Source organism: Phyllobates terribilis, unplaced genomic scaffold (assembly GCF_046119375.1).
Source record: "Phyllobates terribilis strain yellow unplaced genomic scaffold, ASM4611937v1 Scaffold_13__5_contigs__length_258822181, whole genome shotgun sequence".
NCBI classification, from domain to species: Eukaryota; Metazoa; Chordata; class Amphibia; order Anura; family Dendrobatidae; genus Phyllobates; species Phyllobates terribilis.
Genome location: NW_027362773.1, coordinates 188689794 through 188712280, shown reverse-complemented (window position 1 = coordinate 188712280; position 22487 = coordinate 188689794). Strand labels below are relative to the sequence as shown.

Sequence of the window (22487 nt, the reverse complement as noted above, 5' to 3'; positions counted from 1 at the left end):
CAGGAGAGTAATTTAGCAAAAAGACAAAATCTTTATTCAAAATACAATATCAAAGTGATAAAAGTTATATAGAAATAACAAGGCAAGGGGATAGGGAGAAAAGGTGCCGGAGACAAGGCATCTCCTGATAATCACATGCTGGGCAATCCAACCAAAAGGGGTACATGCAGTTGTAAAAGCGAAGGAGCAAGACATGGGTGTGTAGGTAAATCAATCAAGGATATACACAATCCATTAGAAGAAAAGTTAACCCATTTATGGGACAAAAAGTAATCTCAGTCAGTGTGGTAATAAATAATGTATATAGGTCACGGTATAATAGACAGTGACCGAGATGAAAATCAAATTAAAGAATAAAATGTACACATATCTAACACCATATTGTTCTAAGTTGCAAAGTACAGCAGGTACCCAAAGTATGGTTTGCGTAACTCACCCAGCCTACATAGACCAAGGTGAGGGAGAGCCCGCAGGATGCCAGGGGAGCCCCAGAAGGTGCTATCAGTGACAAGCGCGCTTGGGTGAGTTACGCAAACCATACTTTGGGTACCTGCTGTACTTTGCAACTTAGAACAATATGGTGTTAGATATGTGTACATTTTATTCTTTAATTTGATTTTCATCTCGGTCACTGTCTATTATACCGTGACCTATATACATTATTTATTACCACACTGACTGAGATTACTTTTTGTCCCATAAATGGGTTAACTTTTCTTCTAATGGATTGTGTATATCCTTGATTGATTTACCTACACACCCATGTCTTGCTCCTTCGCTTTTACAACTGCATGTACCCCTTTTGGTTGGATTGCCCAGCATGTGATTATCAGGAGATGCCTTGTCTCTGGCACCTTTTCTCCCTATCCCCTTGCCTTGTTATTTCTATATAACTTTTATCACTTTGATATTGTATTTTGAATAAAGATTTTGTCTTTTTGCTAAATTACTCTCCTGTCCTCCTTTTTTCTCTATGTAATTAATGAGTAGGCAATACGAACCTGGTACCTGACAATTTGTCTTAGCTCCATGGTTCGTTTTATAGCATGTATTTGGCCAGTTTTTCTTTTACAATGAGAAGACTTGTGTGTACATAGGGAGAGACCTGTCAATCAACTCAAGTGGGAGGGGATAAACTGGCTGGAGGCCGCATCAAACTAGTCAGCAGAGACATATAGTCCCATATGTTTTCTCTGAAATACCATAGTGTTTCAGAGTAAAATATATCTGGCTGCAATTAAGAAGCAAGGCTCTGATTCATGCCACCTGTGGTTTGGGTAGCATGAATCTAATGGCAGGTTCCCTTTAATTTGCAATTGACTCTGAGCTGGTTGGTGGAGATTAGCCACCATGATCTCTGCCATACACATTACACCACACAAAGAGGGATTCCTGTTCTCCATTCCTTAGTTAACACACAGAGAGAAAAGGCTGCAACATGGAGGATATTAAACAGTAATACAGAGCAGTGTAGCTGTGAATCCAGCTCTGGAGTGAGTTAAAAGACTTGTTAGAAAGCTCAGCATGATCTTTCTGTGTCTCTCTTTGCCTACTTTCTCACGCCTCCTCCCACCTCCATAGTGTATAGTAGGAGGTGTATCCTGACACCTCACTGTGCTGGTAGTGCTTCTTGTCTTGAGCAAGATGTAGGTGAGCTCAAAGTGTCTCACAAGTGAAGAAAGAAGAAGATCTCTAATAACATATAATACAAAGAAGGTTATACAGGATTTATACTTGTGCCAACATATAAAGTTGAAGGTTTTAAACTTTTCCATGATTTGTTTTATTAATATTTAAATCGTTTTTCTAGAATATTGTTGATAGGTCTTCAATTTCTGGATGACACCCAACAAAATAACTGAAGGCACAACTCAGTATGTCTCTGGTAACGTAGCTCAAAAAATTAGCATAGAACCTGGAGTAAGTATATATAGTAATAATACATGTAAAAAACATAGGGGACATAGAGAGATACTAGAGATAGGTCCATCCTGATTGGGTGCACCTTGTCGTGCTGGGATGGCTTTTACACTTTTTTAATAAAAATACTGTCAACTAAGTGACCTATGTTATTTACATGTACTATTACTATTTGCTTATTTACTTACTTCAGGGTATTTGCTCATTTTGTTTTTATCCTAGGTTATATTTGTTAATGGCTACCTTATTTCTTTGTTTTTCCATTCTAACCAAGTAAACTAAACTAGGCTGCAATACCAGACACGGCCACTATGTAAAGCGCTGAGCCGTGTCTAGAAAGCAACAATTAATGGGACGTGGTCACTTTAATCATTGATTTACAATGGTGTTAGGAGTTATATCAAACTGATATTGATGACCTCTACCAAGGATCTTCAAATCCTAGAAACTCCCTTCAAACCTCATGTATCATTATTTTACCTCTATGAATGAATGTTATCACTCTGGTTTCTAATTATTAAATTATTAATTAAAGTCTAGTCTAGTTTCAAGTAACAGACATTTTTTACATCTTTTATGGTAATGATGAGATTTTTTTTGACTTTTACGTCTACCTTATTAATTCTAGGAGAGGCTCCGAGGAGAAGATGGCGGTGGCAGCGTCCCCTCTGTAGAACAGAAATGGAAAAACGAGGTTTATTGTCACATTTTTTTAAATTAGTTAATTAAGTTTAATTAGTTAAAAGCTGCTACTACTCACAATATTTGGATATCTGTTATGCTGGGACAATTAATAGCTGACTTGAGTAATTTAAGAATTCCCGTCATATTCATGTCATTGTGGCTAAGGCTGAGGGATCCAAAAGAAAGAAATAATTATTTATCATGAGCACATATAAAAGTGTTGGTTTATCCTAATAATATACCATAATTTCAAATGATAGGAATACCCCCTGTAATATATATATATATATATATATATATATATATATATATACAGTGCCTACAAGTAGTATTCAACCCCCTGCAGATTTAGCTGGTTGACACATGCGGAATTAACTTGGCATTGTGACATTTGTACTGGAGATCAGCCTGGAAGTGGGAAATGCACTGCAGCAAATTTTTTTTTTTTTTTTTTTTTTAAAAACGTTAAAAGTTAATTCAGAGTGTCATTTATTATTCAACCCCTCAAACCACAAGAATTCTGTTTGGTCCCCCTAAAGTATTAAGAAGTAGTTCAGGCACCAAGAATAATGAGCTTCACATGTGTGGATTAAAGATCTCTTTTGCCAGCCTTTTCTGACTATTTAAGACCCTCCCCAAACTTGTGAACAGCACTCAGACATGGTCAACATGGGAAAGACAAAGGAGCATTCCAAGGCCATCAGAGACAAGATCGTGGAGGGTCACAAGGCTGGCAAGGGGTACAAAACCCTTTCCAATGAGTTGGGCCTACCCGTCTCCACTGTTGGGAGCATCATCCGTAAGTGGAAGGCTTATGGAACTACTGTTAGCCTTCCACGGCCTGGACAGCCTTTGAAAGTGTCCTCCCGTGCCGAGGCCAGGCTTGTCCGAAGAGTCAAGGCTAACCCAAGGACAACAAGGAAGGAGCTCCGGGAAGATCTCATGGCAGTGGGGACATTGGTTTCAGTCAATACCATAAGTAACGTACTCCACCGCAATGGTCTCCGTTCCAGACGAGCCTGCATGGTACCTTTACTTTCAAAGCGTCATGTCAAGGCTCATCTACAGTTTGCTCATGATCACTTGGAGGACTCTGAGACAGACTGGTTCAAGGTTCTATGGTCTGATGAGACCAAGATCGAGATCTTTGGTGCCAACCACACACGTGACGTTTGGAGACTGGATGGCACTGCATACGACCCCAAGAATACCATCCCTACAGTCAAGCATGGTGGTGGCAGCATCATGCTGTGGGGCTGTTTCTCAGCCAAGGGGCCTGGCCATCTGGTCCACATCCATGGGAAGATGGATAGCACGGCCTACCTGGAGATTTTGGCCAAGAACCTCCGCTCCTCCATCAAGGATCTTAAGATGGGTCGTAATTTCATCTTCCAACAAGACAACGACCCAAAGCACACAGCCAAGAAAACCAAGGCCTGGTTCAAGAGGGAAAAAGTCAAGGTGTTGGAGTGGCCTAGTCAGTCTCCTGACCTTAACCCAATTGAAAACTTGTGGAAGGAGCTCAAGAATAAAGTCCACATGAGACACTCAAAGAACCTAGATAACTTGGAGAAGATCTGCATGGAGGAGTGGGCCAAGATAACTCCACAGACCTGTGCCGGCCTGATCGGGTCTTATAAAAGACGATTATTAGCTGTAATTGCAAACAAGGGTTATTCCACAAAATATTAAACATAGGGGTTGTATAATAATTGACCCACACTTTTATGTTTAAAATTTAATAAAATTCAACTGAGCAACATAACTTTTTGGTTTGTAAGATTTATGCTTCTGTTCATAAAACCTACTCTCGTTTGCAGTTTGAAGGCTCTAACTTATTTGCATCTTATCAAACCAGCTAAATCTGCAGGGGGTTGAATACTACTTGTAGGCACTGTATATATATATATATATATATATATATATATATATATATATATATATATATATATATATATATACAAATATAAAAAATATATATGAAAAAATATATTATATTATTTTTAGAATATAAAATATATAAAAATATAAATATATATGTATATAATATATATATATATATTATACATATATATGTATAGTATAGTGTATATATACAGTACAGACCAAAAGTTTGGACACACTTTCTCATTTAAAGATTTTTCTGTATTTTCATGACTATGAAAATTGTACATTCACACTGAAGGCATCAAGACTATGAATTAACACATGTGGAATTATATACTTAACAAAAAAGTGTGAAACAACTGAAAATATGTCTTATATTCTAGGTTCTGCAAAGTAGCCACCTTTTGCTTTGATGACTGCTTTGCACACTCTTGGCATTCTCTTGATGAGCTTCAAGAGGTCGTCACCGGAAATGGTTTTCACTTCACAGGTGTGCCCTGTCAGGTTTAATAAGTGGGATTTCTTGCCTTATTAATGGGGTTGGGACCATCAGTTGTGTTGTGCAGAAGTCTGGTGGATACACAGCTGATAGTCCTACTGAATAGACTGTTAGAATTTGTATTATGGTAAGAAAAAAGCAGCTAAGTAAAGAAAAACGAGTGGCCATCATTACTTTAAGAAATGAAGGTCAGTCAGTCCGAAAAATTGGGAAAACTTTGAAAGTGTCCCCAAGTGCAGTTACAAAAACCATCAAGCGCTACAAAGAAACTGGCTTACATGAGGACCGCCCCAGGAAAGGAAGACCAAGAGTCACCTCTGCTTCTGAGGATAAGTTTATCCGAGTCACCAGCCTCAGAAATCGCAGGTTAACAGCAGCTCAGATTAGAGACCAGGTCTATGCCACACAGAGTTCTAGCAGCAGACACATCTCTTCAACAACTGTTAAGAGGAGACTTTGTGCAGCAGGCCTTCATGGTAAAATAGCTGCTAGGAAACCACTGCTAAGGACAGGCAACAAGCAGAAGAGACTTGTTTGGGCTAAAGAACACAAGGAATGGACATTAGACCAGTGGAAATCTGTGCTTTGGTCTGACGAGTCCAAATTTGAGATCTTTGGTTCCAACCACCGTGTCTTTGTGCGACGCAGAAAAGGTGAACGGATGGACTCTACATGCCTGGTTCCCACCGTGAAGCATCGAGGAGGAGGTATGATGGTGTGGGGGTGCTTTGCTGGTGACACTGTTGGGGATTTATTCAAAATTGAAGGCATACTGAACCAGCATGGCTACCACAGCATCTTGCAGCGGCATACTATTCCATCCGGTTTGCGTTTAGTTGGACCATCATTTATTTTTCAACAGGACAATGACCCCAAACACACCTCCAGGCTGTGTAAGGGCTATCTGACCAAGAAGGAGAGTGATGGGGTGCTACGCCAGATGACCTGGCCTCGACAGTCACCAGACCTGAACCCAATCGAGACGGTTTGGGGTGAGCTGGACCGCAGAGTGAAGGCAAAAGGGCCAACAAGTGCTAAGCATCTCTGGGAACTCCTTCAAGATTGTTGGAAGACCATTTCCGGTGACTACCTCTTGAAGCTCATCAAGAGAATGCCAAGAGTGTGCAAAGCAGTCATCAAAGCAAAAGGTGGCTACTTTGAAGAACCTAGAATATAAGACATATTTTCAGTTGTTTCACACTTTTTTGCTAAGTACATAATTCCACATGTGTTAATTCATAGTTTTGATGCCTTCAGTGTGAATGTACAATTTTCATAGTCATGAAAATACAGAAAAATCTTTAAATGAGAAGGTGTTTCCAAACTTTTGGTCTGTACTGTGTATATATATATATATATATATATATATATATATATATATAAATATATAAAAAATATATATAAAAATATAAATATATATTAAATATATATATATTTATTTATTTATATATATTTATATATATATTTATATTACAGGGGGTATTCCTATAATTTAAAGTGAAGGTATATTATTAGGCTAAACCAACACTTTATGATCGAGGGGGCCTAAAATTAAAAGGGTATGCCCATACATTTATTAGCATATGACATAAATATCTGCCAGATGCAGTACGGGCTCGGACTGGTCCACTGGGAAATTGGTGAATCCTCCGGTGGGCCCCTCCACCGCCTGCTGTAGCATAGAGATGCACTGATTAGTGCACTGTCTCCTTCCCCTTTGGTGATGGTGCTAGTAAATGAAATTGGACTGACACCTCTGTAAGAGAGGAATACTGACACCTCTCCTGACCGCTGCTGAGGCGTCAGTCCGACTTCATTTACAAGCGCTACCACGGCATGCGGGTGCCAGCGGGTTGGAATTCTTATTTATTGTCCAGAATTCTGACCTCCTTCCCTCTTGCATCATGACTCATGTACGCTCGGCTGAGTTGAGTGTGCATGTGTGTGGGGTGGTCTGTACAGCTGTCGACCAGCTTTAGTACTAACTCCACCCTAATAGTGTATTTCATAGAGAGCTTCCTAAACCAGACTACCCCTTCCAGGATGAAATCCAGCTTCAAGAAAGACTATCTGCTTTCAGGCCATTTTTACCCTAATAAATCACATACTGCAAATTCAAGGCCATATATAACATGAATATTTTGCACATCACTTACTCCAAAAGTCTCAACTGCTCCATCTTCAAAAATAAATCAACTAATGAAGTCATGTCATCAATTTTCAGATTGTTATTTTGCAAGCTAGGAGAGAATAAAAAATATTTTGTCTAAAATGCGTCAAAATTCACTTAAACTACAAAAAAGAAGTACACTAGTTTTTATAGTATAAACTGAGCGGAAACTATCACAGGCTATGTGCACACAACGTCTTTTTCAGGTGGATTCTGCCCAAAATCCACCTGAAAAAGTGCCCTATAAAATAAACATATTGCGCAGCAATATTAAAACGACATTGCTGTGCTCGTGCTCCGCCTTCGGTCATTTCTTTTAAGCGATTCAGGGTTTGGAAGCGGTTAAAAGAAGTGATATACTCATACTTCGTGTGGCTTTCACTAGGAGGCAGCTGGCTGTCTATACGTGAAAGTTTTTGGCGGCGGAGCCGTAGTTTTCCTGAAGCGACTTTGCCTTAAAAACCCCAGTGCACTGCAAAAAGATGCCTAGGCTGCGTGCATAAAAACTGCACATGTTTTCTAGTGGAAAGCGCTTTAAGAAATGATTCTTCTTTGGGGGTGCGTACACAACATGAAACACTTTTAACCTCTTCACTGTTTTCGCACTTAAAAGAAGTAACAAAAGACTGAACATGTGCACAGCAATCTGGTTTTGACTTTGCTGTGCATTACGTCCATTGTTTTTACAGTGCTTTTCGGGGGCTTTTTCAGGCGGATTCCACCTGAAAAAGACATTGTCTGCACATACCCTCATGAACACAGCATTTTTAAGATGCAGTCATTTTCTTAAAGCGGTTTTGCCACGGTTCTTGCGGCATCTTTTACGCTACACTGTCTTGTACTACATATGATTAGCAAGTCGTTTTACAATAAAAAATAAATTGGAAGAGTCTTTTTATATGGAACATGTAATTTTTCAGGTGGTTTCGAAGCAGACCCACTCCAAAAAACTTCACAAAAAATTCATACCCTTATTGGGCCTGCGTGGCTTATTTCAGCACATAACTTTTCGACAAATAACAACATGTATTTCACAGAGTACAGAAAGCAGTTACTTGATTTCTTGCAGCGCGGAGCAGAGAAGTAAAGATTGCGTCAGAGCCCTGACTGTGGCCGCCGTGAGCCGCCCCGCTGTCACTCTGTGGGAAAAAAAAGCACAGAGACTTTTTATTGTTATATCTATCATTTATGTGAAATTTGATTCTCCAAACCAGACAATCAGGCTCGGACTAGCCCACTGGAGAACAGGAGAATCCTCCGGTGGGCCACCACCCTCTTATATGAGCAGTACTTGGCAAAATATACTTGAATCACTATGTATAAATGCAGCATCTTTTTTATTCAACATTCAACTCATTTTATTGCTATTGAAATTTGTGAATGAGCAAAAAGTCATATCTGCTTGTAGCTGAAAAGTGGGGCCCTCGAGTTGATGTTACTGGTTGGCCCTTGGCACCTCAGTCCAAAACTGCGGACCATGTAACCAGAGAATCGTTCCGAACGTTATTTTATTTTACTAACAAAAAGTTTTAGTTTTCTTTATTGGAACGGACCAGAAAAGAAGAAAAAATCTAACATGTTAAATATCAGTTTGGGACTTTTGTTCCCTTCGTCATCTTTTTCAAAAATTAATCCTAATTATAAAAAAAGAGAGAAATGGAATTATGGACTGATACTTAAATAGATATAGTCCTTTTTTGTGGGCGTTCTTTATTCAGCATGGTGACCCTTTATGATGCCCATATCCCCTAACAGATCACATGGACAGGGAATGTCAATATCTGACAATATGTAAAATTAAAGGGGTTGTCCACAACTAGACAACCCCTGCTTAATTAGTTCAGCACCCCCGTAGAAAATAAAAACTTGATAATAATATCATGTCACCCGCCGGGAATAGCGGCACTGGCATGGCAGGAATGGCGCCTCTGCGGGGAGGTGAGTATAGATTGTTTTTATTTTCTGTGGGGCCGTGAAGTGATTAAGCAGGGGTGGTCCAGTAGTGAACAACACATTTAATATTAGAGGAGCCTTTCCATATTAAATATTAAAAAAAAAACCTTGAAAATTTGACCCTGGCCTTATACTAGACTCATTCATCCTGTTCTATACAGAAGACTTTTCAACAGTGTCATTATCATCACAGACAGGATTACAATGAGAGACAACGCCTCTATAAATAATATGAAACAAAGGATACACAATTCCCAATAGGTGATGTCACAGCTCACCTTCTCCCCCTCACTTTCGCCCTGATGACAACGTGCTTATTATATAGTTCAACACAATTTAGTAGGTTCTGAGTCTGTCAATTGCTGCTAATGTCCAAAAGGAAGTAGGAGTCTAATATCAGGTCTAGGGTCCAGTAGAAAAAATTGCAATTTTTTTTTAAATATAGTGATATAAAAAAATATCAACAATGTAAAAAAACATACATTTAATTTAAAAAAAAAACAACCTGATTTCACAATGGGTCATTTTCTGATGACACATTTGTCACAGAGCTCCATAAAGGGTTAAATGTGTATCTATTGTCCGGTTTGTAACCTGCTTAGCCTCTAGCACTAGTTTACTTAGTAGTTAATTTAACCCCTCCATCTAATGACATGACCTTTTAATAACATTCTGTTTTTATAGTTCTGGTAATTGGAGAAGTGTACAAAGGAAATATCAATTTATTATTTGGACTGTATAGATCGGGATAAAAAAAAAATGTTTGATTTCTCAATTTATTTTTAAATGGATTAAAAGATTATTGCCACAAAAGCAATATTTTATACAATGCACAGGCTCTGAATGACTACTGTTAATATATAGTACAAGCTTAACAAAGTTTCTTCCTTGTAGCATTGTAATGATCTTTTTTTCATCTCTTTCTGCCCTTCTGTGCATCCAGCTTCACAGAAATGAAAGAGCGGTCCCATTCTTATCTGCTAATAATACCAGCAGCACCCTGCTTCTTCTCAGTGCTGCAGGCCTCTCCCCCTGCTCTCCTATGTGTTTCCAGATAGACATAGATCTCTACATACATGGACAATTTTTAATTCTATGAATATTAATAGTTTTGAATGTGGTGATTGTGACCCACTATTGGACCAATATTAATTTTGATTTACAAACTCCACATTTAATTGATTGTTCATGGAGATCTTCAGAGCACGATCATGTTCTTTCCTGCATGCTCAGCAGACCTGAGCACAGAAACAGAATAGCTGAGCTGTGCTACAGTACAGTTATCAGGACAATGAGGATGCCGTGAGAGGGTTGGGGAATGTTTTATTAGACGGGTCATAGGTTCATCTGTTTTTTTATGAATTAGACAGGTCAATAGGAACAAATGTAGCTAATATTAGTAGGATATTTTACACAGCGTACCTGAACAGTGCTACAACCCGGGTCAGATATTTTATGAGAAAGGGTCATTAGGTGCATCTGTTTTTCACTGATTAGACAGGGCCATTAAGTGTATCTGCAGCTGATATCAGTGAGATCTTCAGAGCTGAGCATAGCATAGCTGAGCTGTGCTACTACTCATATGTCATATCAATAAGGATGCCGTGAGAGTGTTTTATCAGACGGGGTCATTAGGTGCATCTGTACATGCTCAACAGACAGCATAGCATTAGACCCACTGGAGGATGGAAGAATCCAGTGGCAACAGAGAGTAAAGAGAGCTTGGGGGGTCATCATTATGGGGGTGATACCTACAAATCTATGCAGATTTAAAAATAGCTTGCATTGACATACAGTACAGACCAAAAGTTTGGACACACCTTCTCATTTAAAGATTTTTCTGTATTTTCATGACTTTAAAAATTGTACATTCACACTGAAGGCATCAAAACTATGAATTAACACATGTGGAATTATATACCTAACAAAAAAGTGTGAAACAACTGAAAATATGTCTTATATTCTAGGTTCTTCAAAGTAGCCACCTTTTTCTTTGATGACTGCTTTGCGCAGAAAAATCTTTAAATGAGAAGGTGTGTCCAAACTTTTGGTCTGTACTGTATATGATTACATAATATGTATGTATAGAAAACTGAGACCACATTATGATTTGGGTAATAACCCACAGAAAAAAACACAGATAAATCCAATATATTATACCAATTCTAGATTATATTTTAAATGTTTCGTTTATAGTGCTGTCTTAAATGTATACAGCATGCAGATAGTACATTGCTTCACTTTACTATACAATTACCCCTTGTAAAGCAATATATCATTATTTACTGCACAGATGAATACACAAGAAATGTATTTTGCCCTCTGATAATAGCATAAAGAACAATAAATAATATGCGTGCATAGCAAGATGAAAGGCATGCGATCTGTAAAGTACCTGATTTTCTTCATATTTTCCATGCCAGATATAACAGGGCAAAGAGCTTGTGCAAAAATGTCACCATATTTTTGGTGTCTGAAACTAATGCAAAACATACAAGTCAACATACTTTATATACAAGAAGGCATTGAACACAAATCATATATCAATACAGGGGAGCAAAATTTTTACCCCACTCCCAAAATCAAATGGTCCATGACTCCACTGCAATGAGCAGCAACTTTTTGGAAGGACGGCGAGATGACAAAGTTCTCAGTATAATGAAAGGAGCTTTGACATTTTGTTGACCAAATCATCCTGGTTACTGAACTTTGCATAGACAGTGACAGAATTAAATTATGTGCACTGCATTGTGCTCTCATGGAGCTCTCTACCTCGCCTCTCACTTGTCAGGGGACAAGGGAAGCTATTGGGAAAGCTGTCCAAAAACTTAAAAAAGTGTCCCCCGCCCATAAAACAACAAACAAACAAAACATTAACATTTTAATAAATGTTAAGTGTTTACATACTTTTTCTAACACTAACTAGGGTTAGGGCTAGGACTAGGGTTAGAGCAAGAGATAGGGATATAAAGTAGTTACATATAGAAATGTAATAAAAAGTAAAAAGCTATATTATAACAATAACTTTTCAATTTTGTGTAATGATGTGATAAAGCTATGTTACTATGTATATGATGTAAATTAGTTCTCTCCTGGAAGGAAAGAAAACTCTCTACTGCCACCTATTGAGGGTAGCTACTCTGTAAGTCAATGTCTGACTCTTTAACGAGCCTTACGACATGAGTAGTGATATAAGCCAAGTCAGAAATGTATCAGCTTGGCTTATATCTATAGTCATACTGCAAGTCTCGGTCATTGATTGCAGGTCTCAGTCATTGACTTGCAGGGAATCAACCAATATTCCTTTGATCTCCACTTGTCTCCTTACCTTAGAGTTTGTATGTGCTTACATGTTCCCAGAATATCTAAGCACTCCGGCTCCATTGGACATCCAGCAAAATCTAATGAAACTAAACACGATCCATGTTTAACAACAAATATCAAAGCAGTCATATCAACCGGAGAAATCCTAAAATTTTTGAGCTCATATTTCATAGCTGTAAACTTTCCAACTTCTTGAGCTAAATTCTCATTCTGAGTTTCATAAGTGCAATGGCAGAGCTCGATTAGCTTGGGCCCGGTGAGTTGGGTGTCTGCCATTCTCTTGAGAGATTCTACGATGGTGTTTTGTTTCTTTATTATCAGATTTTTTGGGCCCCCTAAGCCAAACAGAAACATTTGACAATCCCTGGATGAAAGCCCAGAAAGGAATATATGAATATTTTCCGCGAGCTCATCCTTAGTGTTTAGCTTCAAGGACCACTTTGACTTTAGAGACAACCTTTTTTGTAGTTTTTCCTCTGTGATTGTCTCACTAATCATCAAATGTAATGCAGCAAAAAACTCCTGGGAACTAAGGTGTACAAAGGAATAGCCAACATCAGTGCAGCTGTCAAACTTTTTAACATCAAAAATTGACAGAAGTCCGTGATTTGCAGCAAAACGCTGAAGGTCCACGGAAATTTCTCCAGTGTAAAAAACAGACTTGTTATTATCAAGCCCAGAAAGTGCAACAGAGGACAACTCAAGGATGAGAGGTCTGAATGTTTTCAATATGGTAGCTTCCTCCGTAGATTGGGGCATCCTTTTCTGAATGAAAACAATCAACATTTTCACGTAGAACTGTGTCATCGTCTGCGGAAGTTGGGACGTCTTGGACAACGGGTTTTGTAAGTGTTCCAAGCAGACGCATATAATGTGACACAAGGCAGGAACAAAGCACATGTGCATCAACTTATTATTGTCTCTTACATAAGATAAGACTTTGTCTTTCAAGGGATTCAAGTTGAAATAGCCATCGATGTATTGTTCGACTCTTTCTTTGTCGAAGCCTAGAACTTCAGCCACGTGGTCAACAGAATCTGTCGGGAGGCTGGATATTATTTTTGACCTGCATGTGACAACGACGGTACATCCTTGTAGAACTGTGCCGTGAAAGATGCTTGTGAAAAGTTGAGAGATGGAAGAAATTTGAGAAATATCATGTTTAGTAGTTGGGAAGTTGGCTGTAAAATAACCTAAAAACTCATCCAAGCCATCGAAAAGGATAAAGACTTTCATGGGGTTCTTGATGATGTAGTCATATACTTCATCTGGGTAAAGGTCAGGCATTAAAAATAAATCAAAAAGAAGTTCCTTAAGAGTAAAATGTCTGCTGATGAGGTTTAGTTGTCGAAACTCGAATAGAAAAGTCAACATAAACTGGCTGAATGTTCCTTGTGCCCAGTCGTAGCAGATCCTACGAGTCAACATTGTCTTGCCAGTGCCAGGCATTCCCACCAGCAGAATAACATGTGTCTTAACTAAACTGGTTCTCCTGAAAAGGTTATTTGTCTTAATTGTGTCAAATATTTCCGCCATAACTGAAGTTTTTTCTGGGTCACCTCTACTTTTATGTTTCTCCTTGCCCATTTTGGCTCCTTTAATCAATGGCTCAACAAACACTGGGTTGCAACCCCCTCGAGGATCTTTTACGTCTTTAAACCCATACTTTTCCAACAAGGAATCTCGTATTTGTTTTTTGTAATGTTCTGCTGAGTCTAAAAGTAAAAAATATATATATTTATTAATATTGAGCATGAGTAAATCTTGAGCTGGTGGCACCTGGATGTTCAAGAATTACCTTTTAGCCTCCTTTGCCTGCTTTCTTCCTGTGACAAACAGCTTTTCCAAGTCACTTCGCTTGACCCTAAAGGATGGATGAAAAGTGTGAAGGTTACATTGACAATTTTACAATGAAACTGTATGTTCAATATGATGCATGTGCAATATGACGCATGCGGACTGACAAGCACTTTCCAGGTGATAGCATCACTTGGAAAGTGCTTGACAACTAGGTCACACTATATAAATCCATGCAAAAGGCATGGATTTATATAGTGTGACCGTAAAAATAAAAAAATAAAGCTATACTTACCCCCGATCCCCCGCCGCGTGTGCTGCAGCGCTCGTCTTGGCTTCTTCTGGGTTGCCGGCTCTCGCAAGACAGCCTGCGGTCACATGACCGCGACGTCATCTCAGGTCCTGGAAGGAGAAGCGCTGCAGGGGCCGCCGGACAGGTGAATATAAACTTTATTTTTTATTTTATTCTTTTTTTTACAGGTACAATGGTACCCAGGTACAATGGTACCATCCGCACATTGAATCACATATTATCAGCTTGTACAAATGTACAGACACGGATTATATGCGTCTCAATGCAAGTCAATGGCGGCGCTTCCCCTGCGCTTCCGCAAAATTAATGAACATGCTGCGGATTTATGAGCGCTGCAGAAACGCTGCGGAAAAATCCGCAGCATGTGCACTGACATTGCGGAATGCCATTGGGGACCATGGTGTGCAGATTACCATGCGTTTTTGATGCGTTTCCGCTGCGGAAATTCCGCTGCGGAAATTCCGCAGCATAAACGCATGAAAAACGCATCGTGGGCACGCAGCCTTATATGAAAAAAGTAAAAATTTTTAAATATTTAACACAAAAAACTATTTCAATAATAGGTCTATTTCTGATTAGACATTCTTAAAGGAGTTGGATTAGTTTTCTTATATCAAATAACTTCTTTTATAACAAAGCGATTACAAGATTTCTGATATTAATTTAAAAAAAAACACATACATTTAAAGGGGACCTTTTACCTCACCTAATAAATGTTGAAGGCTTTAGGTAGCGTTCACACAAACAATGCGGTTAGGTTCAAACATGTGCAGTTTCATTGCTTTTATAAAACTCCTAGGGATTCAAAACGAAAAACAGCCTCTTCTGGGCACAGAGGTATAACAGAAAATGAACAGTCCATTTAGCAGGCACATATATGTCACCCAAACAGATTACAGTCCTTTCTCCTGGAGCAAACTTCATACACAGAAGAGGCACAGTTACAGTAGTCTCGTAATCCCTTTCAGCACAAGCTCCAGCAGATTCCAGCGCCAAACAGAAGTGTTCAACTCTGTGCACAGTTCACACTGAACAAGCTGCAGCTTCCACACAGTTTTATGCAACTCCAACACACAGACTGCTCAGCTTTCCTAGCTGACCCATGCAGTCCCCATTCAGAGAGAGACTCTGGCTTGTCTCTCTCCAAGCTACAGCTCACATTTTGGCTGGTCACTCACCAGCAGCACACTCGACTCTGCTCCATCCAGCAGACTGATATAACAAGTGAACACAGACCCTGGTTCTAGTAAACACTGTCTTACCTGGATCTGCTACAGTATGTTTTAGAAAATAACTGTATATTCCATGAAATAATAATTATTATAACGCTTCGTTGTGCCATTCCTGTATTATTCGGCATAGAAATTTTTGAAAAAGTGTGTTTCATTCTCCTTGTCAAAGAGGGTGTGTCCCTACCCAGTCTGATACTGTCCATTCGGTAATGATAGAGTAGGCGTGTTTAGGGACACACACCCTTGACAAGGGAAATGGCAACACCTGGTTGTCAATTTATTCATACATTTCTTAAAAAGAATAACAGGGGATCGGTATAAGGCAGAGTTCTAAGAAAAGATGATCCAGAATTGTTGTTTTATAAAGAATACAAGTAATTGCTACACCAGAAAATTCAGGAGAGCCAACAGATCAGATTTAATAAATCGTAAGCTTTAGCTGCTGACCTTGTCCTGTTAGACTCAGTAATGGAACCTCAAGATCCATGGGAAGTGCACACTCCATGCAAATGGTCTCTATAAGGGTCCTCCAGGCGGCATGGTGAGATTTCCGTAGTATCTCGATAAGAGCATAGACTCTTTCTTTGTCATCGTTGGTTATTGGCATCTGATGATTCAGGTCTACTTTAGGTATCAGAGTCTGTACCTTGCTGATCAACCAGTCTACATCTTGGCAAAGAAAGTCCACCAGCTGCGGCATGATGATGCCTATTAAATCTTGTGCATCCGGGTCTTCCATCCTAGCAATGTAAGAAAAATGATAGAATTTTAAGGATTTTAACCTTATTTTATTATCATTTATAGTATAAAGTGAAATATGTAAAAGGTTAAACAATATAACACTAGACTAAAAAAACCTTCTCACAAGTCCAAGATTTATATAGGCATCTTACCCAACCCCAGATTATATACTCTTAATATATATACACTTTAAAACACCTACAGGAATATAAGGAGCTATATATATAAGGGGCCAAAATGCACCAATAAATTCAAGAAATATAGAAATCTTCAAGGCTCAAAATCAATAACAAAATATATTCTTTATTGGATAAAAAAATAATAAAAGCATAAAAATAGACTTACAAAACTGAGACATATAAAATACTAAAGGTAGGTAAGTGATAATAACAAAACTCCTCCTGATGAAGCTTGATGCGAAACGCGTTTTATTTGACAGGTAAAGCGTACTCCATGCCACTGTCTATTACTATCATTATGTGAACGTTTATGTGATATCACTCTCTCCCTGCTTAACTGTATGTACCTTAAAATGCATTAACTTATACAGCACTGGCTATTTTGGCTTGTACCTTTTGAGTATCTGTCCTCAATACTGTGATTGTACATAATATAACTGTGTATTGATTTGTAGTATTAACACAAGGGAGTTTTGTTAACTTACCTATCCTTGGTATTTTATATGTTTGACTTTTGTGTGTCTATTTTTATGCTTTTAATTAATTTGTTATCCAATAAAATTGTCCCAAATTGTCTATAGCAAAAATTCAAATCGATGTATGAGAGAACTTTGTTTCTTTAGTTGAGACTGAACCAGTAAACAATATAGAAAGGGAAAGTAAGGAAGAATAAAAAAAGGTGGAGGTTCAGCATTCTCTTGTAGGGTGGCGACCATCAAAGTTTGGGTGAGTTTGGTTGACTTTTATTCACTGTGTATGAAGCACTTAAGACAAAGAATGACTTGTTAGTTCTTTACACTTGCGCACATAGGTAAAGGGGTTGTTGCTTAGTCTATCTTCAGGAGCGCACCACCCTACGGCCACCCGGCTTCCTGCTTGCTGGATATGCCCCCCCATAATGTAATAATGTTCCCCATCCTATATTAATGTCACCCATCCTTGGCCCCTTCCTGGTATAATGTCCTCCATCCTGTACCTCTTAAAGCAAAAATGTCTCCATCCTGGGCCCCTTCCAATAATAATGTCCCCCATCCTGTACCCCTTCTAGTGAAATTTTCCCCCTCCTGGGTCCCTTCTGTTAATAATGTTCCCTATCCTGAGCTCCTTACTAGTGTTGAGCCACCCCCGTAGTGTTCGAGTTCGGTTCAGTTCGTCGAACACCCGTGTGTTCGCCGAACTGTTCGTCGAACTGTTCGTCGAACACCTTCGAACACCGTTAAAACCAATGGCAGGCAAACAAAAACACATAGAAACACATAGAAAACACCTTCAAAGGTGTCCAAAAGCTGACAAACTGCTCAGAAGACACAACTAACACATGGAAAAGTGACAAGTACATATAGTCATGCGAAAAGAAAAGAGGTGGAGGAGTAAAAGGAGGGGGAGACACAGATATAGGCATGTCATGCCCTTCTAAAATCCAAAAAGTGAGAAGCCGACACGTTCAGTCCGCTCCTGCCCGTGCCACCTCCGTGTCGCCGGGTTTGTGCCAGAGCCGCGGTGAACCCTGACGGCCAGCCCCCCTCTCCCAATACTGGTGCCTGTCCGCTGGTGGGTCGAGCGAGCCCCCCTGTGGTGGAGGCAGCTCTAAGCTTTTTAATTTAAATTGTCTCTCTAATTTGAATGAATACACTTTAAATCCATTTACAAGGATCTATTGGATGGCAAGTCTCATGCCAGCAGCCGCGTAATTCCAGCTCCAGTAGCGTCCACTAAAGCTGCTGCAGTTAAAAAGCTTTTATAAGGATCGAGCTCGGCTGTCCACCGCAAGGCATCCTACTGCCAGTCCCAGCCCCTATGCCTTGGGGTGCCTCCTGATGCTCTTCACTGAGTATCCCGTGGTCCCGAAGCATTTCCTTTGAAAAAATTAAGTGTCCAAACTACAGGTAGTGTAGCTTGCTTAACAGCCGGGATAATCCGCTGACTAGCAGACACTGCTACTAGGCACAAAGTAATTCCTGGGCTAGATGCAGTTAAAAATTTGTAATTAGATACTCTCGTTGGATGCTGAGAAAGCATTCCATAGAGTCTCCTGGCACGCCATATATGATTCTCTTAAAAAGCTTGGGGTAGGGGTCTAGGGGACCCTTTTATAGCCAAAATCACGGCCCTGTATCACATTACGTCACCTAGGCTTAAGATAAATGGAACTGTAGCACCCTGAGGGCTCGGTTGCTACAGAGGTATTGCACCTCACCCAGAGGTGTGATATCTCACTCTCAGGTAAGGATGGAGTGTGGATCAGGACCCGACACCCGCATGCATTACACCACATTGCCGTGGGGCAGGGCGACCAATATGCCTCTGAGATGGGCACGACAGTCCCTGTCCCTGGCTGGAGTGGGGGGAGGGAACACTGAGGAAGGGGAACCCTGTAGTGCAGGAGCAGGGAGGAAGCAGTTCCTGGGTGCATTGAGAAGGGAGTATAAAAGGTGGGCACCATCTTAGTTCAGTGCAGAGAAGTCTGAGCAGAAGTGGCAGGGAGCAGGGGCTCTGCATGAGCTCTGCTCCGGAGGCGGGCCTAGTAACAGAGGCCCAGGCCTGGAAGAGGGAGAAGGAAGGAAGAGGAGCGGAGAAGGCTCCAGGAACGAGGAATGAAGGGATCCCAGGGGTGCGGACGGGCGAGTCGCCACCGCACGCCCGAATCCACCTGCGTGGAGGGGTCAGGCCAAAGGGGGAGACCGGTCCCCGAAACTAGTGGAGGCAGGAAACGACCCTCAGCTAGAAACCGGAGGCTGTGACATTTTATGTGGCGCAGCCCCTCGCTACACCCGCTAGGAAGGCACCACATAGGGTCAGGGAAACTGGCGCCAAGTTTACCAAGAGGAGGCCCGAGGCAGCCGGACAGAAGGGTTGGTAAGAAAGGCCAGACAAAGGACACACAAAGGGGGTCCTGTGAAGCGCTCCAAAGTTATCTGGGAGTTGTCTGAGCCCCTCACCTGGTGAGCACAGTACGACGTGGGCAGCCGTTACCTGCAGACGTGGTCTGGATAATAAGAACTGTGAGTAAAGGCCCTGGACTGCATCACTGACTCCGTGTCGTTACTGCTGCTGCCCTGCACCATCACCCCCATCCTCCGCATACACTGCCCTGAGGCTATACTCCTCCCGTGGGGAGTTATGCTATGCTCTGCTGCACCCACAACACCAGCCTCAGCGGTCTGCCCTGCAGCGGCGGTTCACTCTGACCGCAATCCACGGGTGGCGTAGTCGGACATTTAAACATCAAAACCACATAAATAGTTCCGCCACTGGTTTGACCACCCTGAGCCACGGAACCGGGTCGCCGCCACGAAGACTACAACCACCAGCATCCACCAAAAAGGGTCCGGCTCCGGGTGTCCCAAGGCCCAGGGGGTGCATCAGAACATTTTCATCACCTTTCACAATCACCAATGGGACAAGGCAGGGATGTCCTCTGTCCCCTCTCTTATACATCCTAGTGACGGAGCACCTGCTCTCATCAATTCGCCATAACCCCAATATTAGGTGGATTGAGGTGGGAGGCACCGAGTACAAGTGCTCTCTATTTGCTGATGATGTCCTAGTATATATCACTCAATCACATATATCCATCCATGCTGTTATGGCTGAAATAGATCACTTTGTTACATGGTCAAATTTTAAAATCAATGCAGCGAAGTCTGAGGCCCTCAATGTCTCCCTCCCCAAATCCATATAGGATTCCATCCAGTCCAACTTTCCCTTTGCCTGGCCCTCACAGGGTATCAAATACTTAGGAATTCCTATTCATAGAGACCTCTCCCATCTATGTTATCTTAATTTTGGGCCCTTTATTGAACAACTCCATACAGACCACGGTTGGCAAGTTAGAACTGTAAGATTCACTACGTGAACCACTGGTGTTTTGTGGAAAAGCACATGTACACTGTGTTCCAAATTATTATGCAAAAAGTGTTTAGGAGTGATAAGGGAAGAATTTGTTTGTTTGTCAGTTAAACTCATTGATGGTGATGTGTGTCAGGGCTCTTTATATCACTGTAAGCAATTGCAGACACCTGTGCTAATTAGTTTGGCAGGTGTGTCCAATGAAAGGCAAGACTACTTAAGAAGGCTGTCCCACATTATTAAGCAGCCTACATTTTCTGCCAAAATGGGAAAGAAAAAGGATGTGTCGGCTGCTGACAAGCAACAAATTGTGGAGTGTTTAGGTCAAGGCATGACTACAATCAACATTGTGCGATGATCAGGATGAAGTGTCTTGGCAATCAAGAAGTATGTAGCTGATTCACAGTACACACGTGTGCGTGCTGATAAGGGCAAATTGAGGGCTCTTTCCTACAGGCAATTACGTCAGGTTAAAAGAGCAGCGGCAAAAAAGCCTTGTCATAGCAGCAGACAAGTTTTTGAAGCTGCTGGTGCCTCCAACGTTCCCGAACAACAAGATGCAGGGTCCTTCAGAGGTTTGCAGCTGTGCATACGCCATCCTGTCGACCTCCTCTATCCACTTCACACAAGCAGAAACGGCTCCAGTGGGCCAAACATTACATGAAGACTGATTTCAAAACTGTTTTGTTCACGGATGAGTGCCGTGCAGCGCTCGATGGTCCAGATGGATGGAGTGGAGGATGGCTGGTTGATGGACACCCCACGCAAACACGGCTACAGCGCCAACAAGGAGGAGGTGGAGTAATGTTTTGGGCTGGAATCATGGGGAGAGAGATTGTCGGCCCCTTTAGGATCCCTGAAGGCGCTAAAGATGAACTCCATAATGTATGTGGATTTTCTCAAACAGCACTTCCTGCCATGGTTCAAGAAGAAGAACCGTGTATTTCACAGCAAGATCATTTTTTTGCATGATAATGCACCATCTCATGCTGCACATAAAACATCTGCATCTCTGGCTGATATGGGCATAAAAGGGGACAAACTTATGGTGTGACCCCCATGCTCCCCTGACCTCTACCCCATTCAGAACCTCTGGAGCATCATCAAAAGGAGTGTCTATGATGGCGGGAGGCAGTTCACATCTAAGCAACAGCTCTGGGAGGGTATTCTGTCCTCATGCAAAACAATTGAAGCAGAAACCATCCAAAACCTGACAAATTCAATGGACGAGAGAGTTCAGAAGCTCCTTTCGAACAAGGGGTCCTATGTGAAAATGTAACATCACCTAGAATAAAGTTTTGAGTTGAAAACTGTTTGATTTCAGTTTCTAATAACCTGCTAATGCTTATAATTTCAAAAATGACCATTTTTTTGGTCTTTATTAAAATGAAAAGGTTGATCGAAAAGTTTGGGGGATCTAAGAGTGTGGCAACCCAGTAGTCATGATTACTTCGAATTCTGACAATATGAGGGTCATGTTGCAGGTAGTGCAGCAAGAAGGCACTTATGTGTCTTGCGCATCTCGGAGCCCCAAAATTATTTTCCGGGCTAGATGCAGCTAAAAATTATTTTTAATTTTAAATCTGGTGGAGCTTAGTATAGATGGCCTAATAGGATCAGTGCTGCACACTGCTACAAAGCCCAAATTATTTTCCAGCCAAGATACAGATAAACATGATTAGTAATTTGAAAGCTTAAAACGGTTGGTAGGGTGATTTTAACCAATCATCAAGCTTTTACTCTCCCCAGGATGACACAGGGGTAGAAAAGTCGTTTCGGATCCATGATTTGTTCATCTTTATGAACGTGAGTCTGTCTACATTATCAGTGGAGAGCCGCGTGCGCTTATCTGTCAGCACACCACCAGCAGCGCTGAACACACGTTCAGACAGAACGCTGGCTGCGGGGCATGACAAGATCTCCAAGGCGTAAGTGGCTA

General features: G+C 40.8%; 1 protein-coding gene across 1 annotated transcript in view; it reads right to left on the bottom strand.

The window, feature by feature from the left end:
* Nucleotides 1-22487, bottom strand: part of NLRC5 (NLR family CARD domain containing 5) — a 306174-nt gene that overhangs the window by 170165 nt on the left and 113522 nt on the right. Inside the window, exons 2-9 of the mRNA XM_073659129.1 lie at nucleotides 16227-16519; nucleotides 14236-14301; nucleotides 12442-14152; nucleotides 11509-11592; nucleotides 8216-8299; nucleotides 7147-7230; nucleotides 2681-2770; nucleotides 2535-2588 (exon numbers count right to left, since the gene is read on the bottom strand). Coding sequence (XP_073515230.1) covers nucleotides 2535-2588; nucleotides 2681-2770; nucleotides 7147-7230; nucleotides 8216-8299; nucleotides 11509-11592; nucleotides 12442-14152; nucleotides 14236-14301; nucleotides 16227-16518 — 2465 coding nt within the window. The 5' untranslated portion in view covers nucleotide 16519. The remainder of the gene's footprint in view (nucleotides 1-2534; nucleotides 2589-2680; nucleotides 2771-7146; nucleotides 7231-8215; nucleotides 8300-11508; nucleotides 11593-12441; nucleotides 14153-14235; nucleotides 14302-16226; nucleotides 16520-22487) is intronic.